At 42.1% G+C, this 23,542-nt stretch overlaps 1 protein-coding gene across 3 annotated transcripts in view; it reads left to right on the top strand.

Annotated features, from left to right (window-relative positions):
* The first annotated feature begins 2,092 nt into the window (after positions 1-2,092).
* ATP2A2 (ATPase sarcoplasmic/endoplasmic reticulum Ca2+ transporting 2) overlaps positions 2,093-23,542 on the top strand; it is a 44,816-nt gene continuing 23,366 nt past the window's right edge. For 2 of the 3 annotated variants that reach the window (XM_062504620.1, XM_062504618.1), the window contains exons 1-5: positions 2,093-2,530; positions 3,598-3,615; positions 3,707-3,789; positions 10,662-10,766; positions 14,201-14,339. In XM_062504620.1, coding sequence (XP_062360604.1) covers positions 2,413-2,530; positions 3,598-3,615; positions 3,707-3,789; positions 10,662-10,766; positions 14,201-14,339 — 463 coding nt within the window. In that variant the 5' untranslated portion in view covers positions 2,093-2,412. The remainder of the gene's footprint in view (positions 2,531-3,597; positions 3,616-3,706; positions 3,790-10,661; positions 10,767-14,200; positions 14,340-23,542) is intronic. The other variant, XM_062504619.1, reaches the window with a different exon arrangement.

The following is a 23,542-nucleotide window of genomic DNA, read 5'->3' as shown; positions in this document are numbered from 1 at the left end:
CACCTGCCATGCTGACATTCTTCACCTCTGTAACAGGCGAAGTCTATTTAGGTGTTGTGTGAGGTATGAAAAGCAGCATAACTGTACTGATGCAACATTTGGCCATGCTGATTAATCCTGCTGATAAACAAGATGAATTTAATATGGGCATGGCATGGAATAAGTAATTGCCTTACCTGAACTAGGTCATCACATCTAGCTTAGGAATTTTCATTCAGAACTGCCCTGTGAAGTGTAGGCTGTCAAGTTATCCTTCCTTGGACCTTGGCCATTCACAGAGGATCCTTTTTGAGCAGCTGTATCCTAACAGGGCCACATGTACCCTAGAACACCCCAATTCTAAGAGGGCTGTCCCCTCTCCATCCCTCTTCTAGCACAGAGGTAAGACTGAGATATTTCATTCCAGATGAAACACACAGTTTCTTATAGCGGGTGCTGTGGGTGGTTTATAAGTGGTGGAAATGCAGATTGTATGTAGGATCGGCATTTATGTAAGCCAGCACACATGTAGGGATCAGTTTTGGTATTTGCACAGGCACACGTGCACAAGAACATCGCTTGGATCCAAGTTTTAAAGGTGTTTATGCCGCGTGCTGATCTGTTGTGTGTGTGTGTGTGCGCTGCGGGTGTATTGTCAGTCGGCGCTGATTTCTCTCCAGCTTGCGTTCACTGAAGTTCCCATAAATTACCAGGCGGGATTGGATGGATCAGTCACTTTTCTGTGCTCTCTGTCGGTTCCTGTGCCAGAGCCGAGATACGGTGCTGAGGAGAGCTGGTGCCTCGCCCCAGAGCGGCGCTGGAATCGCAGCGGGCAGCTCACTGCTCCTCACGGTATCGCCGGGGCTGAGTGTGCCGTCACCGCGATGTGCGCGACGGCAACCGGGAACACCGCTCGGTGCCGGCGGCGCAGGGCCGGAGCTCTGCGGAGTGACCCCCGCCACACGGGCCTCGCCTCTGCGCGCTCGGGATGGATGAGGCTCCTGCGGCGACAGAAGCCGGTGCAGCCCCTCAGAATCGCAGTCTTTAGGGCTGAAGGGACCCCTGAGACCACTCAGTCCAACCCTCTGCCAGAGCAGGGGGACACAGCAAGGGGCTCAGGTGGGTTTGGAATGTCTCCAGAAAGAGAAAATCCACGGCCTCCCTGAGAGAGCCTCACCCTCACACCCTGACCGGATGATGCTCCTGTCGCGACAGAGCGCGCCAACCTCACAGTCACCCTTTGACCGGATGATGCTGCTGAGGTGGGGGCCACTCACCCCTGGAATGGATGAGGCTCCTATCACGACAGAGCGAGTGCAGTGCTCCCAGGACGGCTGGCGCTACTGTCGCCACACGCGCCAAGACCCCTACGGCGGCAGCTCCCCTCAGGCCGCCCCGCTCCCCTCAGCGCGGGCTGAGGCCGGGACAGGGGCGGTCCCCGCCGGGGCAGCAGAGGCGGGAAAGCGCCCACCGCACCTGCGCGGCTGCCCCGGTGCGCAGCGGAAGCGGCGCCACCGCCGCGTGAGGCGCAGCCGCCGCCGGGCCCCGGGCGGGAGCACGGGCACCGGCGGGACCGCGCTGCGCAGGGGCCGCGCCGCAGCCATCGCCTCCTCCCCGCGGGCGGGGCCGCCGGGATGCCCGCCCCGAGCCCCGGCCCCGCCAATGAGCGGCGTCCACATGCCGCGGCGGCGAGAGAGCACCGGGCGGCCCCCGAGTTACATTAGAACCGCCGCCGGGGCTGTGCGACCGGAGCGAGCGGAGGCAGCGGCGGGCGCGGGGGAGCTCGAGCCGTGACGGCGACAGCGGCCTGGGCCGGCCGGGGGGGATCGGGCTGCTAGAGAAGGAAGGAAGGGGGCGATCTTGACCTTTTGTGGGCGGCGGGGCAGCTGCGGCTTTTTCTCCCCCGCGCCGTTACCGCCCTTCGTTAGCGGGGGCGGCTCGGAGCCGCTGAGGCGAGCGGAGAGGCCGCTCGGCCACCTGGACGCGGCCCATCCCCGCAGGGACCCGCCGCGGCCCCGAGGCGACAGCGGCTCCTGGGGCCCGCGCGCTCCCCGCCCGAAGTCCCTTGTCCCCGCCGGAGAGGCGGCTCGACTCCCTCGGAGGCGTGAGGGGTGGGAGGGGGGGGTGGGGGCTTTTTATTTTTTCTTTTTTTTCTTATTTTTTTTTCTTCTTTTTTTTTTTTTTAAGGGCGGCTTTCCCTATTTTAAATTTTTTTTTTTAATTTTTAATTTTTTTCCTGCCCCTCCCGGCCTCCTCCGCGAAGAGGGAGGTGTGCTCGGGCTCCTTGTGCTGCGGGAGAGGGTCTATGGTGATAGCACGGGGGTGGTGAGGGCTGAGGAGGGGTCTCGCCGCCGCCCCCGCCGCCGCTGAGGAGGAGGAGAGGGAGGAGGAAGAGGCGAGGCACGGCACCATTTGCTGCTCCGTGCCCCAGCCATGGAGAACGCGCACACAAAGACTGTGGAGGAAGTTTTGGCTTATTTCGGCGTCAACGAGAGCACCGGGCTCAGCCTCGAGCAAGTGAAGAAGCTGAAGGAGAAATGGGGCTCCAACGGTAGGTGAGGCGGCCCCGGCGCGGGGATGCTGCCGCGGGCGCTCGCCCTGTTCCCCCTGTGCTCCCTTTACCAGCCCTCCCTCCTCTCCCTCAGCCCTGCCGGGGCCCTGTGCGAGGCCTAACGCGTGTGCACTGGCAAAGCCGGCATCTCTTCCAGGACCCGGAATAGGAGCGAGGGAGAGAAGATGGCTGACTTGAACTCCACCTCGTGGGTTTCTTTCAATCCCGAGCTCGCAGGGCTGCTCTGGGGAGGAGGGTGTCACCTCCGTTCCCTTTCACTGGAACGGTGGGAAACCTTCCATTCTGAAATGAAGCGCTTTGGGATTTAGGATTTGCCTTTTTTTTTTTTTTTCCCCCTTTTTGCCCGTCTTGACCTTCATTTTCCCCAGCTTTTTAGCGCCTTTCATCCCCCTTTCTCTCCAGTCGGGACACAAAATTCAGTCGATTTTTTAAATCCTCACTTCTTGGCTGTCCTAGTCCCTTCTGCACTCTCTTGTCGTTTTGTAAAAATAAAAATCTGTTAGAAGATTACACGGTGAAGGTGGTTTTTTCGCTTTAACACTGCTTTTATGCCTCTTGGATTACTAAATCTAGTTGCAGGAACATAAAGGGGGGAGCAGAAATAAAGACATAGTCTTAAAATGGAGGAAAGAATCTGAAATATTTTGAACCAAGTTTGATGGTTGTGGGGTTTTTTTTTTAAGTGAATGTGGAGGAAAAGCTTTGTCAGAAAGCATCTGAAAAGCGTTTTGAGCCTTTGACCCTTTGTGTGCAGCAACAGCCGAAGTCCCACGGCTGGCTGGAGTGATGACTTGGCTGAATTATAACCCTTGGCACATTCCCGCGAACCTTTATGTGTCTTAAAATGCAAAACTCTCGTTTCCATTCACATACTCTGGTGAAAAGAGCCGCCTTAGTGGGGCTTTCAGTATGTCTGTCAAATCCAGCCTAGCTGAGTGTACAATTCAGGAGGAGTATCTGGTGTGGATACCTGATAATGCTCTAATGTGTTTCTTCAATGATTTCTTTTCTTTGACATGCTTCCTGGAAAAATCTCGTACTGACAGAGCTGCCGGCAGAGGAAGGTGAGGATGGTTATGAAATCTTCTGCTAATTCTTGTTGATAATTCATTTTTGTGACTGTGAGTGACTCAATGGCTTTGTTACATATTGCAGGAAAAACCTTACTCGAGCTTGTGATTGAACAATTTGAAGACTTACTAGTTAGAATTTTGTTGCTGGCCGCTTGCATATCTTTTGTAAGTATGATTTTTTTATTTTTTTATTTTTTTTTTATTTTCTAGGGTTCAGTATGGTAGAGTGACATATTCCAATGTATATGACTTGTACATACTGACATTATTCTTTCTTGCTGGATAGATGCAGGATTGCTGTCTCCTAAATTAGGTCCTTGTGACGACGTTTGTGTCCTAGCCAACAAAAATTTCAGGGAGACTTTCATTGCATGAGTCATAAGTACATAACTACACTAGACAGGTATTTTAAAAAGTGCTTCTCATTCAACCCAGTTTGCTTATTCGAGGTGGGATTTCCCAATGCTGCTGTTGGCTTTGAAAACTAACCTTGAGTAAGTAAGCGTTTAACTGGACATTCTTCTTGCCTTTGGGTTAATCTTTATCAAGCTCCATGTATAATCATTGGAAGACATTTTTGGATGCAATGCAGACTGTAAATAGAATCTACATGGCGAATATTCCAGTTGCCTTCCCTTCCTGATAATAGCAAGGTGACAGTTGTTGCTTTTGACAGTGACAAGAATGTTGACGGCTGTGATGGCACCATTGTTGACCAAATTTGGTAACTGACCTTTAGATAGTCATGTCATTAAATGGACATCTTGCTTTGCATACAGGACTAAAAGAACAAGAATGTCTTAAACTTTTTTTTTTTCTAAAAAAAGCATGATTGGGCAATCTTTGTACATTATGTGTAAATGGTATGTGCTTGCTGAAAAACTGGAAAACAGAGTGAAGACTCAAAGGAGGAAGGTGAAGGCTGTATTTTTTGGGGGAGCTGGACAACAGAAACAAAAGCTTGCAGAATATTAAATTGTTTAGGTAGGGAGTAAAAGTTTACAGTAGACTTTGCCCTGGAGTTGTAATGAACTACTTGAAAAAAAAATAAATGCTGCGGCTCTTGGGGGGAGTGGAAATTGTGGTGACTCTTTAGCTAAGGGCAAGCTAATTAGGATGGGCAGAGGAGAATGTGCTCTGGAGCTGTTGTGTGGTGGGGGAAGGGTTGCCCTGCTGCTGCAGTTTGTGCTGTGGATCTGCTCTCCCCACACCAACACCTTCCAGAGAGCTCTGGCTTTGGGTCTGTAATCCACCAGTACCTGCTGAGCAGTGACTGGTGACATCAGTCTTGACCATGGAGACAGATGTGCTTCACTCACTCCTGTGTTTCCTGGAGAGGAAATCAGGCTGGCTATTGAAAATTGAATAAACAGTCATTCAAAAGCTTTTTTATTTTTATTTTACTTTTTTTTTTTCTCTTCCTTCTCTTCCCAGAGGGTGAGAAGGGGATATCTTTTTGTTCCTGAAAAGTCAGGAGCGTTTCTGTCATCTCATGAGACAAATGACAACACAGAAGTTTGTTAGGCTTCCGTGCCAATGTACATTAGTTGTTTTTATTATAAACAAGTAAGTGAAAAATCAGATTCCCCAAACTAAAGCTTTGATTGCTGAGTCTGAGTGTGAGACCAGACTGACAGAGGTCATAGAACATACCCTGCTGAGTCCTCTTGGAAAACTTGATTCGTAGCTGAATTCAGTTGCTTTTTTCAGTATGGTTAATTTTCCTATCTAATTAAGAGGAGCCTGTTGTCTAATGGAGTGTGGGATAGATCTGGGTTCTCTGCTTCTGTACAGCTAACGTGGTACATGACCTTGGGCTACTGCTCTGCCTTTTTTGTCTCCTATTTTGGAGTAACAGAGGCACACTAAATGGATGTTAGAAGTAAAGATTTTCTCCAATGAAAAGCAAAACCCCCCCCTAGATATATTATGATTTTGGTACTTTAAAAGCTCTTTTCCTTTTGTGTTTGTTTCTGGTTTTTTGCTTTGCTCAGAAGGTGATGATGTTGTTTCTTTTTCTTAGGTTTTAACACTTTCTATTGATGAAGGCATAATACAGACTTTTGTAGTAGCTGTAAAGCACCACTGGATATGTTGATACAAGGATTGCATTACTGCAAAAATAGGATGTAATTACATCACCTAAGTTCTGGTGCTCTTGACCAGCTGTACTTTGTCAATTTAGAAAAATTAAGATTCAAGTATAAGAGAGAGGATCTCAAAGTATATAGATTTTTTGTGTGTGTGTGTGTTAAGGGAGCTTTTATGGTGGTTGTGTTGCAACCATATTACTTTAGTGCTGTTAGAACAGTAACATGCATCTGTACCACTGAGACCTGCATTAGGTTTTGTGCAGAAACATCCCTTCTTCTGCAGAGCATAAACTTACGTTCAAAGTGTCTTTTGTGCCCTCTACTCCCACACTGCCTGTCAGGTATGTGTCAGTAAAATAACTCAGAGCAGCAGCTCAATCTGTGTCAGCCAGGCTGATTGCTGGGGTCAGATGATGCGTGTTTGTGGATCCTGTGTCCTACATTCCAGGTCAGAAGTGCTGTAAGAGGTGTGCCTGGTTAGTGAAAGCCTTTAGTATGGCTTTTGAAGAGAAACAGTATAAATAATTTCTGATGGTGAGTAAATGTATCTGTGAATAGATTTGTCTGTGTTCTTCTGTTGGATCCGTGAAGCCTTTGCAGAAATAAACCCGTGGAGTGTATTCATGGCTTTTAATTCTTGATACTCGCGTAGCATGTGCTCAGATGTACAGTGTTTACTGAAAAGAACAGCTTGCTTTGCTGTATAAATGATTTTGACAGGCTGCAAAACATTAACTGCTTCTGATGTAGAATAATTCCTTGGTGAAATGTGGGTGCTTTAAGCAGTGGTGTGTGCTGAACTCTGCAGTCTTAGCTCTGCATCGCACAGTGGATTTCCTCCCTCAAGGTGCAGTGTAGGCTGTAAACTACCAAATCTTGAAGTATATGTACAGCATCCTAAGAGCATTCCCTCCCCTCAGTTATTCCTTTGATTCCTAAGCTGACTTAGAAGTGAATGTCCTGGGAGTGTTTTCTAATAGTGGATATCTGTGTTTAGATTAAAACAATACACTGTGCTTTAGTCCAGAGATTTTTATAACCTTTAAATTAGCATGAGTACAATCTAGCTTGTGGTAAAAGGTGAACAAAGGTCCCCTTGGAGGAAGTAGGTAGGATGTGTCATTAACAGTGTTGCAGGCTTTGCCCCGAAATCACCCCAAAAGGTACCTGTTAAGGTCAGCAGCAGTGAGTGTGTGGCACAAGATAAGAGTTGCTTTAAAATGTGACACTGACATGCTTTTTGCTAAACTTGGATTGCTCATTAGCATGAGGGTAGGGGTGAGAAAAATTTGAGAAGTCATTGAGATTCCATTTTATGTTGTAAAAATTAAACTCTGGCTGATGGTTATCTTCTTTTTCCCCTCTTACTGCTATAATAAACAATATATTAAGTTATTATTCAATTATTTTCAGAAATACAGAGTAACATCTGATGGGTGCTTATAATCTAAGAACTCAGTTTTGTGCTTATGCTTGTGGTCAAGATGCATTGGTTTGTCTTTGAGATTTTTTTTTTCCCCTGATCTCCTTCTGTAGCAGGCAAAAATCTCTACTGAATAATGGAACTAAAATTTGGAGTTTTTTCTTTAATGTTACCTGTTGTTTAGTATAACTGATGTGGGTGGACCAGGATTACTGAAGTAGTTTGCATTTGCTTAATTTTAGGCTTATTTGTATTGAAAAGAGAAATCACTGACAGAGGGGTTTCTGAGCAGTATTTGATACTCTGCATAAATACATTAAAACTGAAATCACATTATCCTGTGAGAAGAAAACTCCTAAAAGCAGCCCATGCGTTTTGTATGACCTGCTTTAATTAATCCGGGGCTTCTTTTTGTTGGGATGACATCTTACCTCTCCCAGCTTGCTTCTGAGTTTCCATTGTCAAAAAAGAAAACCAAACAAAATTCCCTGTTTGGTTGCTGACAACAAAGTGCTTTTCCTCTCTCTGTTAGTGGTGAGCGAGTACAGCCTGTGGGGCAAAGCGATTCTGCTTCCAAACTCCCCTTCTCCAATTCTGTTGTTGTTTCTTAGTGATACATAGTCATCTGAGGTGACTTGCCTCCATAACCTCCCTGACAATAGAGATACTTCACTTGTAGAAATGGAAAAAGCTCTAAGGGCACTTGTGATGTTTCAGTTGCTTCCATCAGCGCTCACCTCGTTGCTGCCTGACTTTGGCATTGTACCTCTGTCCCTTTTTTACAAATAGCCAAGTGCTGTTTGGTTGTCATTGTGTATCTTTTGCTTCAGAGTGCTGCAAGTCCACCCCATTAGGCTTTTGTTTAAAATAGGCTCTGCAAGCCATAGCTCTGGCAGCCCTAAAGCAAATATGCTGAATGAAAGTTGTCCTTTAAGCTGCTTATGTTGGATGTTGATTTGGGGCTTTCATGTCTTGCTGTTCTTTTCCCTTATGTTTTCAGCCTTGCATTTCTCTTGAGCAATTATCTTACTCTTCTCTTATTTTCCCTACTCTTTCTTAAATACATGGTGACTTTACCTATTGACAGTAGTGCCTGACCAGAGCATAGGAGATCAATGACCTGGAAATTAAGCTGTTATACATGTGAGTCTTAAAGTGATTAGGACTGAAACAGGGTGGGGCCCTTCTGAGTAGAAATTGGGAAAAAAATTAGATGTCTCACTGTAAACTTCTCCAAGGTCTTAAAAGTGTGCTAGTGGAAACTTCCTCACAAGGACTCAGTGACTTGGACAATAACTGTCTAGTCTTTACCAGGCTTCAGCGTTTGGTCTGTTGTTACTAAAAATGTAAAATTAAATATTTGCTATTGCTTGTTCTACTTCCTCTTTGTTTTTCTTGGCTTTGTTTTTTTGGGGGGTTTTTTTGTTCGTTTGTTTTTTTTTTTACTTCAGGCTGCTATCAGATAGTAAACCTGATCTGTTACAGAATGTGTTGTGTATCACAAATGCCCTAGATGAAGTGTTAATATAGCTGTAGTCTACTATAGCAAAACCAAGAACTCACAATGTATCTGGTTATTTTTATCTATATTTACTAAATTGCTCTAGAACTAGAGCTTGGATTGTTCCACTTACAGTAATTGAGTAGAAACTTCTGGACCAAGAAATGTGTATTGCTGGCTTCCAGGGTTAACTGGATACGTCACTTTAGTCTTGTCACAGATTGATCATTTAACCAAAAAAAACGAGCAGTGAAGATTTAAACCATCAGACTCTATACTCTCAGGATCTCTAATTTGAGTTCATCTGTTCTTTTTGAAATAATGGTTTGTTGAAAGAAAAGATCCCTTGAAAACTTAATTTTGGCTCTCCTTGACATACTTGGATCTTGCTGTCCTTGTAGCTCCTTCCCTTACTTCTAGAAGTTGTGGCCTTTCTCAATGTTATTTTACAGCACACATGGTCTTAAATCGGAAAAGATTCTGGTTTAATGTCATGTAAAGCAGATGTTTTATTCCAGTTAACCTTCTAGGTGCCTGCTCAGATAAGCACATCACAACATAATTGAATTTATTTGCTTTGTTAGGAAGCAAAGTGGGCTGTACAGAATTCCAAGAAAGAGAGAGAAGAAACAGATTCTGATGGCAGCGTGTGACCTTGTGTGCGCTGCGAGATCTGGAAATGTCCCGTTGGCCTCTCAGAGGGGAGGCTGCCCATGGCACGGGGATGTGTGTGGGGTGGGCACAGACAGCAGGGCCTGCCCCCCTGCCCCAGCAGGACAAATGACAGGAGCTCCTCTGGGGATTGGAGAACACCCAGTGCAGAGATCCCAACTCAACCTGTTCTGCAGGGGGGTTACACAGACCCTTGAAACGCTGTGTTGCAGTTGGAATGTTGCAGTCCTGTTAATCACAACCTGGATCTTACAAGTTTATCCCTTTGTAATAAAAATTTATTATTGCATTGGATTTGCTTGACAGTGTTTCTGCTTGAGGCTTTCATGCTGCTGCTCCTTCTTTTTGACATCCTGGAGCGTCTCACAATTGAGCAATAGCTTGGAGCAGTGTGTTGGTGGAATCATGGGCTTGCTTTAGTAACAGTTTGCTCGCTGCAGTCTTGCAGTGATTCAGAGTGCTGTTGCCTGACTACCAGCCCTAATTATCTCAACACGTTGTTCCTATTTACTGTCACTTTCCAGGCTTCCTGTTGCTCAACACGTTGACGAAAACGCTCTTCCTCTCTGGTTATGTTAACTTGACTTTTCATCAGTGACTCCAGCACTCTGCAGAGGCCCTGATATGTTCAAGTCAAGTGAATGACAGATGCCCAAAACTGGAGTGCACTTCTAAAACAAATAAAACAAAATCTATGTGGAGCCTTTTATGCAAGTCCTCAAGTTTGATTTACCTTTTAAAATCCAATTTTGAGTTTCATCAGTTACCTGGTTTAAAATTCAGCTTCAGCTATAACAATACCATTCACTAAGATGCTTCAGTAAGACACTACCTGTATTTAAATAAGTAGATTTTTTTTTTTTTTTTGGTATCTACTCACTGAAAACTTGTAAAGCTATTTCCATATGTTTGGCTGAGTTACTGGTAAAGGGCAATTAACTTACTTAAAATTCAGATTCTGGCAAGGTTTTAGTGTTTTAAGTAGTCAAACTAATCAATGTTCTGCTTTATACAGTAATGAAATAATTATTTTTCATTGTCATAACTGCTGTCACAATTTCTGCTTTCACTTCTGAAGCAACAGTAGCAATTGTTTCCCAGATAAATAGCTTACTCCTTTAAAAGAAGAGTGGCCTCTAAAATGAACTTTGTACTACTTTAGTAAAGATGCTTTTTCTCCTTTTCCATTGTGTTTTGCCAACTCATTTATGAATTACAAAACTACAAACTTGGTAGCTTGAGGGGTTTCCAAAACTGCTGAAGTCTAAGCAGTTGAAACTTAGCAGGCATAAAGTTTGCAAGATGTCTGTGTAAATCAGGAATTTAAATCACTGTGTTTCTCTTGCAGGTCCTGGCCTGGTTTGAAGAAGGTGAAGAAACAATCACAGCATTTGTAGAGCCTTTTGTAATCTTACTTATATTAGTAGCCAATGCAATTGTGGGAGTGTGGCAGGTATGCAGAGACTTTTACAGCATCAAATCACAAATGTTTTTGGGTTTTATGGTTTAGGAGGAAGCACTGTACCCTGTAGTGTTGGGTGTTCCTACAAAGCAAGTAGGATGTGTTGCTGACTTTGGGTTCCTGAGAGTCAGCAAACCATTAAGCTTCTGGACAAAAAGTGTTGACTTAAAGGTAAAATGAAAGCTTCAGAAGTGTTGCCAGAAAGGCAAAATGCCCATCAGTGTATTTGGCCACACACTGCTGAACACATGAACGAGACAGGCCAGAATAAAGCCCTGAGTTCAGGCAATAAATCAGGCCTTGCAAAGCTAAGAACAATTGTAGTGGTTTGCTTGGGTTTTTTTTCCCAACTAAGGAACAAAGGATGGAGCACTTGTAATCTTGTTGTCTCTTTCCTCTTGGGACAATTGTTGTGTTTTAGTAAATTATTAATACAGTATTCATTCTCCCTGTTCAATCACTGTAGTACCTATTGAGTGTACATCCAAAGACTGCATGTCTGTCAAAAGGCACAAGTTTCTTCTGAAAACATCTAAATACCGTAAAACTTTATCTACGCTGTCAGCTGTGACATTTATTTGATGCCTTTTTATAAATCATACAGACAGTAGTATCATAACATAAAATAACACTTACATGAGATGCCAAAACAAAAACGTTCAGATCACTTCAGTTTGCTAATTTGATCACTAGACAGTGGATGTTTTGTTAGAGGGGTTTTTTTCTGCAGTTAAAAAATGTTCTAAGATTTTTATGGTAAGTTCTTTGTATGATTGATTGGTTTTGTTGTTTTTTTTTCCTAAGGGAGGGTGCTAGCATGACAGTTACTTGCTCTCTTAATGCAAGAGGTTTCATGCTTTAAAACAATAGCAAACCGGTCAAAATAACAAAAATTGGAGAGGAGGAATCCTGTTAGTAGGTTACAACATAGTAGAGAGGACCCTGCCTGGTGGAAGAAGTGGCATTGCTGCACATTCCTGTGCTCTTCTTTGAGCTATCCCCCAAGTGAGCTGGCTGAAGAGTGTTCCTCAAAATTCAGTTTTTAGCAGGGCCCAGCTTGCTGGAGCAGGTGTGCAGGGAAGAGATAATGTCGGTCAAGGGGTGACAGCAGTGCCCCATTAAATGACATTTTATATTCAATTCTTCATAAAATAATTGTGCAAGAGTTAATGTTTAACTTGAAACTCTTGAGTTGCAGTTCTGCAAGTACTAATTTTAAGCATCAAATGGAAGGTAAAACTGTCTGTATAGTTTGAGGATTTTTCATGTGTAGTTGTTTCCCTGTTGCAGGAAATAATGAGGGTTTTTTTCAGATGTCATAGTATGCAAAGAATACCTCTGTGCATATTTCTACATGCGTGGAACTTCATTGTGAAAGAGGGCTCCTGCATAGATGAAGTGACTCATTCCCTTGTTCTAATGGGCACGGAAAATCAGCCACAGTACAGGGTCCCCACCCAGAAATGTATCTGTTCCTACAGGTACCAGATGTGAGCACTGAGTCACAGCTGTGGCTCTGCCACCCTCAACCTTTCCTCTCCCGTGCACCTTTCCCCAGGAGCCACCTGCAGTGCTTCAGTGCCTGCAGGATACTCTGGCTACCATAACTTCAGGCAAACTGCAGGAAAAAGACTCAGTCTAGCACACTGAGCTGGATCATGGAATTGTTGAGGGTGGAAAAGATCTTTAAGATCATCAAGTGACGCCATTAACCCAGCTCTGCCAAGGCCACCACGAAACCGAAACCGTGTCCCTGAGGGCCACATGTACATCTTTTAGATACCTGCAGGCATGGTGATTCATCCACTTTCCTGAGCAGCCTGTTTGCAAGCTTAACAGCCACTTCGGTGAAGAAATTGCTGCTAATATCCATTCTGAACTTTTCCTGGTGCAACTTGGCTGTTGAGAAAAGGAACAGAACGAGAATAGAGAGTGACAAGGTCTACCCTGAGCCTTCTTCTCTCCAGGCTGGGCTTCCCCCCCAGTTCCCTCAGGTGCTGCAGACCCTTCCCCGGTCATGCTCCAGCCCCTCCATGTCCTTCTTGTCATGAGGGGCCCACAATTGCCCCCAGAACTGGAGGTGCCTCAGCAGTGCCCATCCCCTGTGCTGGGCACTGCTCTGATCTTACTGGCTGCACTGTTTCTCCTCCAAGCTGTGTGCCATTGGCCTTCTTGGCCACCTCTGTCATCATGTTCAATTTTGATTTCCTTTTTGAAGGAAAAGTTCTTTTGAAGTAACCTTCCTTTTGTGAGACTTTAAGGTTTTGCCTCACAGCGACTCAGTCCACAGAAAAGCAATGTTGGTGTTCTAGTGCTGAACACAGAATTAATTCACCTGGTGGAATGTGAGGCTGGTATTTGCAGCTTTATGGGTCTGTGCTGGTGTCTGCACTCCCAGACCCTGAGCTGTGTGCCATGTGTTAGTTCCTTAAGAACGTTTTGGTATCAGTCATTTTCAGCTACACTCTTAAAAGGAACTAGTGAGTTCTTCCACGTTTGAATTTCTGATGGTTTTGTTTCTGCTTTGACATGCAAGGAGGAATTTTTTATTATCTGAAAAGGCTGATGTATGTTTGAAGGGCAGATGTTCTAAAAACTCAGTGCACTCTACCATTATCTGTAATTATCAGGGCTAAATGACATTTGTTCTTGTCACTAGGCAGGGAAATGGAAAATAAGTTCTTTCTCCAAGAGCAGGAGAAGGAGCTGCTGGTTTCTGCAGTTGTTCTTTATCCAGGTGGCATCACAACACTGATGGCAATCTCTGCTAGTGCTCCGTGAGAGGACTGCAGCTGAGATAGGAAAGCTGTTGTGTTAGGGGAAATCGGAAGGTTTTCCTGTGTGGGGATTCATCTGAGTTTGTAAATTGTTTAGAGATTCTGGGGAAGTTTCTAGTGTATGCTTTAATTTCACTTCAGCATGACTTGATTTGCTAGAATAAGGTTGATAATAAGTTGGCTTCATTGTTACTTGATCCTTGATTTGTGTCAGTAAATGAAATTCAGCAGTGCTGGTCCACTCCAGGCTGAGTGTAAACTGTTCCAGCCGAGGTACAGCCAATACCTACATCCACGAATTTTAATTCTGTTTAATGTTTATTTTTTAATGTCAACAAGCATCCATATGCAATATGGAACTGTGTGTGGCCTCCCTGCAACAACACAGTGGATATTCTTGATGGCATATGCTGCAGGGTTTAAATAAACAATTTCTGTGTTCTAAAGGCTCACAAATACCTGAATTACACTCTAATGATTTTCAGTCAGCAGCCTCATAAGGGGAGGGGACACAGAATGTTCTGTATGAAGAAATATAGCTGAGCTGAGTTGGTAGCATTCATATGATAATGCTTTTGAAAAATCGGATCTGACAGGCTTATTTTTCCTTGAGGCCTTTCAAAATTACACATTTTTGCTGTCTTGTAGGAAAGAAATGCTGAAAATGCTATTGAAGCTCTTAAAGAATACGAACCAGAGATGGGCAAAGTGTATCGACAGGACCGAAAAAGTGTCCAGAGGATTAAAGCAAGAGACATTGTCCCAGGTGATATCGTGGAAGTGGCAGGTAAGACCCACTTAGTGGTGCATGCAGGCATTAGCATATTAATGTAAAATTGTTGTGGGGCTTTGTCTTAATGATTTGAGGCCCTGGGGGGAGTTTTCAAACACTCCTAAGTATATACTTCACTTAAGAACAATCTTGCTTCTGTTCATCTGTAATTATCTCAAATATACATTTGTATGGAGGGGATTGTTTTTCAAATTGCCACTTAGTTTAATTGGTAGGTCTAAAAGTAAAGCATCTTAATTGGAGTTGTGGTTTTAACACTTGTCACAAATTTAAAATTTTGTTTTCTAGTGTCTTATTTCAGAGTGTCTTAAAACTTGCCTGCTTTTCTACCACAGAATAGATGTTTGTTCCTGGTGTTAAAATGTCTTCAGTTTCCTTAGGTTTGGGAGTACAGAGAATTTTTTTTGGTCACACTCTGTTATTTCATCTGAATGTGTTTCTCCAGCTCTTAGACTTGTAGTAGCAGTGCCTTTGAATTTCTCTTCACAAATGTCCTCTGTCCTCTCAGCAAGTATGACTGGCACGTGACTTCACTGTTTTCTCATCTTTCACAATTCTTCATGGCTTCTTTTGACAATTTGCTGCATAGATCTCAAATACATGAGCTGTGCAGAGTAGAGCTCCCTGTTTCTCCTGGGTAAGCTTTTGAAGTGTTAGTCTTAAAAGCCTGGACTTTTGCCTAGAGCTTTCTGATATCTTAGTTCTGCTCTAAAAGGTGTATCTTTGTTTGGAAGGAGTGCAAGAATAGAAGGGTTATATACTTTTAGCTGAAACTCCATCATTTTGGTGATAATGCTATAGTAATAACTTTCTCTAAACTGGGCTTGACTGTTCCTTCCCAGATAAAACTAGGTGGCTCTTACTGAGTGTCAGGAGTGTTGCATGCTCAGATTTTGTAGGTCATTATCAACTGTTAACTGAGTGATTTTTTTTCCTTTGGGAGCAATGCAGGGTGTACATCAAACTTACTTTACACTCGTGTCACTTTGATTTTAGAGGTGGTAGCTGTCTCAAGAGGAGATAAATATATACCCTTAAACTTGACTATCCTCCTGTTTTAATTAGCAGACAAAGAGAGTGTGCACTCAGAATGAAGTTGGTGTTGGCTGCCTGCCCAGCTTCCATTCCTTGAGAAACTTTAATGTTGGCTGTTGTCTCAAGCCCCTGTTCTGTGTACAGGGTGATTCAGCTACAAGTCCAAATCCAAAGTGGTGATAGTGAAATGAAGGGTGAACTGTGATGCCTTGTCGCTGACTGTGCTCTCTGCCTCACTGCTCCTGCTCTGCAGAGCTGTGTGCTCTGCAAGGGGGGGGCTTCTTTCTGCTGTGTTTGACCTGTCCTTTTGAGGCAAACAGAATGTATCAATTACAGACTGCAGTAGATGGCTGGGCCAAATCCTTATCCTGTTTTTAAATGTCAGCAATGGAATGGTGGTTTTGGAAGGAGTTTTCATCATGGGAATACGCTCGGGTTGTGTTTTTTGGTACTTTAAAGCAGAATTGGAATTGTGAGTTGATGACTGTGTGTTTTGCATTGGTTTGGGGAATCACTGAGGAGAAATGCTGGATTTTGATGCTCTGGCAGTTGTCTAGAGCACAGGACTCTTTCTCCTTGATTCATTGCCATTTCAGAAGAGGTGTAGATTGTGTTTTCATCTTCAAATTTAGCTTTGCCTTTATTCTGTATGAGAACACCTGTGGGATGTGTGGGCTTTTACTTACCTGCTATATGTTGTCAGTACCAATAAAATCAATTACTCTGTTTAAAAGGCCTATGTCTGAGGGAGAAAAACAAACTGGGAATTACCAATGTGCCTGTAACACCATGCTGCCTTCAATAAGCATAGTATCCTCTTTATCATAGGGTTACTGTTGCATTATTTTAAGATTTGCTTGTAGAACAATAACTGATAGTCCAGCATATGGAGAATTGATTTTTTTTTTTTAATTTTTTAAATAAGGACAAGCTTAAGCCAGCATGCTCATGTAGAAACCAAAAAAAAAAAATCTGCCAGGTTTTATGACTGTCCTTTAAAATAGGTGGTCTGGCTTGTTGATGGACTGTAGAAGCTTTTCTGGGTAAAACACTCAAATTTGTGGATCAAACAATACACTTAAATTACCTTCATTGAAGCTGCAGTTGATTATAAGTCGTGTGGATGTTTAATAGAGAAATCAGTGCTTCAGTGTAACACAGCTTCTGACACTGAAATAATAAATTCTTTTAGCTAGACAATGATGAAGTTTTAATTGCAATCAAACTGACAAAAGCCACAGAGCAAGTAGAGAAGAGCCAATAAATGTTCCACAGCCCAGCATTGGTGTCAAGACCTGGAGGTGAGAGAGACTCCGTGCATGCCTGTGCCTCAAGTGCAGGAGGACTGTGATGGCCTTTGACATGGTGTTTGCAAAAAGATGGCCATGTAGGGAAGTGACAGAGCCCTTCATGCTGGGATGCATATCTGGCTGTGGAATTCCTGGCAAAGTGCCAATGACATTTGTGTGTCCAGGCAAATACCCTTCAACTGAGTGGTATAAACAACCAGGTGATTGGTTTCTCCCCTGTGCTGATAACTAATAGTGAACAAATTTCTACAAGTCATCCCTTGCAAAATTGCTGTATTTAATGCTGTGGCAGCTTTGCTAATTTGGTATAGCAGTGTGTGGGTCTGACACAGAGATAACTTCATTGTAGGAATTGTTAGGTTGCTGTTGGTACATGCAGACATGAATTTCTTAACTGCATCTTGTTAGGAAGATTTTCCTCCATGCTCACTTCAGGAGAGATGGTGGAATAGGTGCTGTACAGTGAACAGGAGCTGTTTGGGATGTTGGGGTCACAGATTTGAGATGTGTGCCCTAAATTAAAGCTTGCAGACCTGTGGTGGGCATGGTTCTCAGAGCTCTACTGTGTGATGGTTACTAAGCTACAGAGTTTTTCTTAGGATTGATGTAGTGATAAACATCCAGATGCTATCCTCACATGGCTTTTCAGTTTGTCTGCCTTTAAATGGATTATCATGTTGTTGTAGAAGCTGAAGTTAATCGGAGGGTACACTCTAGACTTGTAACCAGGGCTATCTTAATAAATCAGATATACTTTGGTTTAGTTGAGTTTTTTGTTCGCTGGGTAAAAGACATTTTAAAGAGAAATTTAGGATAGCATGGCCCTACTTCTTAAAAGTTTTGTATGAAGTTCAAAAATGAACTGAAAAATTGGGATAAACTGGTTATAAATCATCTCTTTCTTATATAGAAGCACTGCTGGGAACAGAAATGACCTTTGTTTGCTTCTGCTGTATTTTCCTGTCTAAAATTTTCTGGAGTAGATACAGTGTATCTGAGTTTCTGTAATTTAATAAATGAAAGTTCAATAGTTGCAGTCAGTAAATGACCAAAGCACAGCCACAGTAGTTCCTCTTTTCCCTGAGTTTCTGAAGGATGATTCTTGTCATCAATTGCTGTATCTGTAAGTACTCAACATGTTCAAAATACACACAGACTTGCCAGAAGCTGTTGCTTATTAAATTAGTGAATATTCCAGAAAACTTAGTTTTATACCTGGCACACGGAGTAGGCAAGAACTACTTTGAGGCTTTTAATTCCAACTGCAGAGCACTTCAGGACTCTTGGGTGCCTTATAATGAAAGAAAGGTGAACTTTGGGATGAAGAAGATCAGGAAGGAAGATTCTTGATGTGAATTATGTCAAACTTCCATGCAGTTGTGAAGAGCTCCAGGTTCTCCCTGGTAGTACAACTGAAAACATAGATGTTGCAGGTCTTACTCCAAAACATCTGGGTCCTGGTGCCTGTGTTACTTTTCTAACAGCTAGGTTTGATTTTCAGACTCAGTGCTAGAGATGCAGATCTACTTTACCTGGGAAAGTATTGAGCTCAGAAAAAATAAGGAAAAGGATAGAGGAAGGCTTAAGCCCAGGACAGAGACCTGCTGGAGGCTGTCCTAAAACAAACTGCTGAGAGCTTCTCTTGATGGGGAAAAAGATTTGAATGCAAATGTTTCCTTGCAAACTGCTGTGTCTGGCTTTTAAAGCATGTATTTTGCCTTTTTTTTTTTTTTTTTTTTTTTTTTTTTTTTTTTTTCCTAAAGTACTACTTTTGAACCAGGAAGGAGAGGAAAGTAAGATCAGTAGTTAATAAATTCATGTACAAGTAGTGCATGAATCTGTGGGCTTCAGTGAGCATTTTGGCCAACACATCAGAGGCAGCTTGGGAATAACCAGACACAGTCCAAACTCTATTGCATACTTCACTGGAGTCTGGAGTTGTGTGAGGTTCAACTCAGGGCACAGCCTAAACTTGTGTCACTTTTAACACACATTTGAAATATTGCAAAACACATTTCCAATTTTTACCCCAATTCTTGTCGCATTTTCCTTCAGAGTTACCAAACTGTTTGGTAAAAATGGCAAAACTAAACTGGTTTAGTTGCTTGAGGATTGAAAACGTATGTGATGTTCTATACTCTGACAGAACTGGTACTGATGATTGGGTTTTATTATAAGCACAACTAGTACTGAACAGAAAGCTTGAACATGAAGATAATGTTCAGTTATTACTGTATTACTCTGGCAAAGGAAGATTTTATTTTTTTTTTCTTAAGATGGGAGGAAACTTGCACTTTTGAAACATTGCTGCGCTTCCAGAATTCTGACTCCTAGTTCTTCTGTTACCCAAAAGCAGCATAACTTCAGCTTTGGTGTGAAGATGTTGTTCTCTACCTGACCTGGCTTAAGTTGAAGCTTAACTTACCAGTCTGTTCTTTCTGCTATTAGATATTTTTATAGGCTGATCACAAGAGTTTTCCATCTAGTAGCCAGTGGTATAAATAGATCCACTAATTAAAAGCTAAAACTAGACAAATGTGGTTTAGAAATGAGTGCAGACTTGGAATCAGGGTCCCTGTCCATCAGCACATGTTATCTAATGTTCTGGTGCCCTCTTCAGAGAGAATGACAGGTCTGTTTTTAGAGAATAAAAAGAAATGAGTTAGGAAAAATTTGAGTCCTATGAACAGTTTAATACAGTATCTTCATTTTTTCTCACCCCTCAGTTTTGACCTGGAAATATTTTGCTCCCAGAAAGCAAAGCTTTTTCTGTCCTTTTAGCTTTCCTTGATAAGAAAATAATATGTATGTGTTGTTTAAAGTTTTTTTAACCTCTACCCTGAACAGTCCCTGGGTTAGGATACTCATGCCTTGCATACACTGCACAGTAAGCTCTGGGGGTATTTTCTGTCTGCCCAGAATGCAGAAGGTGGATGATAGAGGCTGTTTCATGCACATTGTCTAGTGCAAAGAATTAATTTAAATGTATTGTTCTGTCACCTTGTTAGTGAAAGCGAGTGCTGTTTCACTACTATGGTTACAACTGTTGGAGCCTTGCTGGGGTAATCTGTCTCACTGGAAAATAAATTTTACCTTCCTGGTTTGGAGTGGAAACTCAGGCACTTCGACATTCTTGGCCTTGTATGAAAGTGTAGATGGACTCAATTATGTTCCTGTTTCGTAGAGCTTCTGATTTTTGGTACCATTTTATTATGCCCTGTTCAGGAAGTGTTAAATACTTAAAAGCTGTTACTATAAAAGAAGAATGACATGTCTGATGATCTAAGGAAATGGAGCACAATAGGAAGATGAGATTGTCTTGTCTGTGTACAAGGGGGAGGAAGAGGAGCTGAGCTTGTGTTAAGAAAGTTTAATACAAAAACCAGCTGTGCTGGAGCAGCTGTACCTCAATAAAAGCAAACCATTCTGTTCAGGTGTGAGCTTTAACTATTACTATCCCAGCAATAATCAATTCAATGCTCAGAAAATGCTCAGTTCTGTTGGTTGAAGTGTGTAGCATCCCTTATCTGTTATTTGAAATCTATTCATTTTAAGTCTTAAACCGAGTTCTTCAATTTTTCAATTAGGAAGTTTCAGTTGCTTCAGTTTATTAGTAAATGTTCATGCAGTGATGTGTGCTCTAATTTAGAGGATAAACTTTTGGGTAAGAGAGAGGTCTGAAGTGACTGATTCCTAAAGAGATTAAACATCTCACTAGGAAAAGTGGTTTAAATAACTGTACCAGTAATGTCATGTTAAACCAGAAAATAGTTGCTCACACTTCATGTGTTTTGCCAAAAGAATTAATATTACTTTTCCTTTGGATGGTAAAACTCTGTGTTTTCACTCAGATGTTGTAATAGCAGTGTGGCAGGTTATATCTGCTAAATTTGATAGTATTTCTACTCTAGAAATACTAGATTTAAATGCTAAATGCTAAACTAAAGCATCCTAATACAGCAGGAGGACCATAGTGTCTTAAAATCCAAAATACGTGAACTTGTCAACAATGAACCTTAATTTATTGACTTTTTTGTTGTTGTTGTTGTTGTTCTCTTCATTTGATGGTTTATGGTAATTGGTTTGGGGATGTTTTTACTCAGTTTCAGGAACTGTTCAAGTTCAAAAGCTAGAATAATTGGAGCTGGACTGATAATCTTTATTACAAAAGTCCAATTCCAACTCCCCAGCGTGCTGATAGCAGATCCAGGGCAACACTGGCTTTGGTTAATGATAAACATAAATAAGAAAGTGTGAGGTGCATATTGTGTATGAACAGCTCCTCTAACTTTTACAGGAAGAATTAACTTTCATTTGCTGTGATCACAGAGAGGATCTGTTGTTTCTGCAATAGATCTCTTTCTTTGCTAAGAAAAGGAATTGTTCTTGTAACACATTAACAGAGAAAAAGAAGCAAAACTTCTCACTTTTTATAGTGTACCTGCCTGTAAACCTGAGCAAGTCTCCAGGAGTGTGAGGGGTCAGAGTTAACAGAGCTGACATTGGTGTTCAAAGTACACATTTCAAGCACTAGCTTTGTTCTGAGGGCTGTTCTATAGCATAGTGGCTTTTGGGGTGCAGTTGATGTTGCTTCCTGAGCCCACTGTCACCAGCAGTTTTGGTTAGAAAATCTGGAATGTAGATCTCAATAGACTACAATGAGATATGGTCTAATAATTTGAGACTTGAAAGATGAGTATGGTCCTGTTATAGTCTAAGGTTCTTTGTTAATACCCAGAAGTAACTAAAAATACAAGAGACTGAAATCCACTCAGCTTTAATAGTAATTTCCCTCCACCTTAATTGTTCACAGAATATATGTCCCATCACTTCTGCCCATCTTCCTGGGCTGCTTAAAGCACAGACTGCCATAGCCTGCAAAATTAATTTTGTATTTTGGCCGTAGAGGTTTCCCAGGCAGTGTCTCAAACCATTGTCTGACAGAGTTCTGAAATGAAATATTTAATTTTATTGGTGTGCTGGAAACTGGTCAAGTATTGAGAGGGATATCAGTGCTCAAATGAAACAGCCAGGTAATGAGTTGATCATTTCACTGCAGGACTTGGTCAGTACCAAGTAAAAAAAGCAGTGGGAATTTTGGAATGTAACATTGCTGATTAGGTGGCTGAAGAACCCAGTATTTCAAAGTACTAAATTATCCCTGTTTTCAGTGAAAAAATGTGGCTTCTTTAAAGCAGTTGATATAAACTTTAAATGCTTACTGAAACAAAGTACTGCTCCAGTTTCTACAGAAGAGAAGAAATTGTAAATTGTCTGTTTCAGTGTAGATTCAGTTAAATAAAATGGATATTTATACTTTTTTTAACCCCCTGTTGTGACCAGGTTGTTTTTAAACAGATTCATTTATTGTGTGCTGAAGCTCAGTATTGAAATTCTAAAGTTCCGTGCATGAATAAAAGGATTCTGTGAGTAAAGCTGTAATGGTTCAAACCAAACCCTTCTCACTCCTCCAAACAGCAGTCAGTGCTGTAGTTAGTGGGGCTGTTTTAATGTATTTGGCTACATTATGTTTCAGAGCATGTACCTGGGCAGTTTTGAAAGCAGCTTATTTTATTTCTTCAGAGCTGTTGTGGAAATCAAGGGACTGTTTAGGATTAAAAACTTGGGTTGAAATAATGGATGAAAATATTTCTGCAGCTGACTTTTTATTTTAGATGTCATATTGTGGAATTACATCATTTACTGTAGCAGCTCTGTGCTGAGCAACACAAATACATAATCACTTCCTCCTTTTTTTCAAGCCTTGGGTATTAGTTCTATTGGTTCTGTGGACTGAATGATAGGAATTTTTAAAAGCCTTCCAAAAACATCCCCCCCCCCCCATTTTTTTTCCTATTTTAAAAGTAAAAGTATAAAAAGTCTTCTCTTTGTAGATGAGATCTGTAGTACACTGCTCACTGAAAATTTCCTGTGGTTCCTCTTTGTCATAGGATGACTTCCTATTTATATTCTGTTTCAGTTGTTCTCTTGAAAGTGTATTCAAGACTACAAATGACTTAGTCTCATAGTTGTTATTTTGCAAAGAGCTGTTTAAAATGTCTCTGTAATTGACCCTGACTTGCAGCTTTCCTGCCTGTTGGAAATGCCTTGGATATTTTACTGCAACCTTCCCAGTGAGGGAGGGTCAGTGAATAATGTGTCTTATCTTAAATCATTGAGACAAATTTATAAAGCTGCGCTGTCATAATAAATTTAACACTTCAGTTCTGGTGATTCAGGCAATTGATAACAACAGTAGTGGTTTTCATGGAAATACTGAATAACAGCAGTCTGTTAGAGGGGTCTCTCAAAGTGTTTTAAGTCTTGTGAATACTGAGTTTGAACAACTTGGAGCAGTTCAGAAGTAGATTAGAAAATCACTTGTGAGCTCTGCCATATGTTCTGTCCAGTTGCTTGAAAGCTTTAAAATTTTTTTAACAGCTTCTTTTTTTGTGTTCTGCATCTTCACCAGTGTTGCCAGACCTCTCAGCACACTGCTCTGAGGGCTTGGCCTGTCCAGCCATATCTGAAAAGCAGCTGCTACTACTGTGTGTCTGCAAATAACCCTCCTCAGGACACCAGGAGAGCAATTGAATAGTTTTGCCTTTTTTGGCCTAGGTCACCATTTGTCTAAGGCTATTTTCTCTTGCTGCTCAAGGGCATTGTGTTTTAAATTAGTATTCACATAGTATAATGACACATTTGTGGCTTTTTTTTGTCCCTTCATGTGCACATGCTCACAAGAACACATCTAACTCTACAGGCCAAACTGTACAATCTTTTGCTGGTTTTAGTGGTTGGAGTTACTCTGGATTTACAGAAAGTCACATGGTGCAAGTTTTCCTAATGTTT

This window comes from Cinclus cinclus, chromosome 17 (assembly GCF_963662255.1).
Source record: "Cinclus cinclus chromosome 17, bCinCin1.1, whole genome shotgun sequence".
Taxonomy (NCBI): domain Eukaryota; kingdom Metazoa; phylum Chordata; class Aves; order Passeriformes; family Cinclidae; genus Cinclus; species Cinclus cinclus.
The sequence above is the reverse complement of the archived record's forward strand: the minus strand, read 5'-3'. Positions and strand labels throughout refer to the sequence as shown.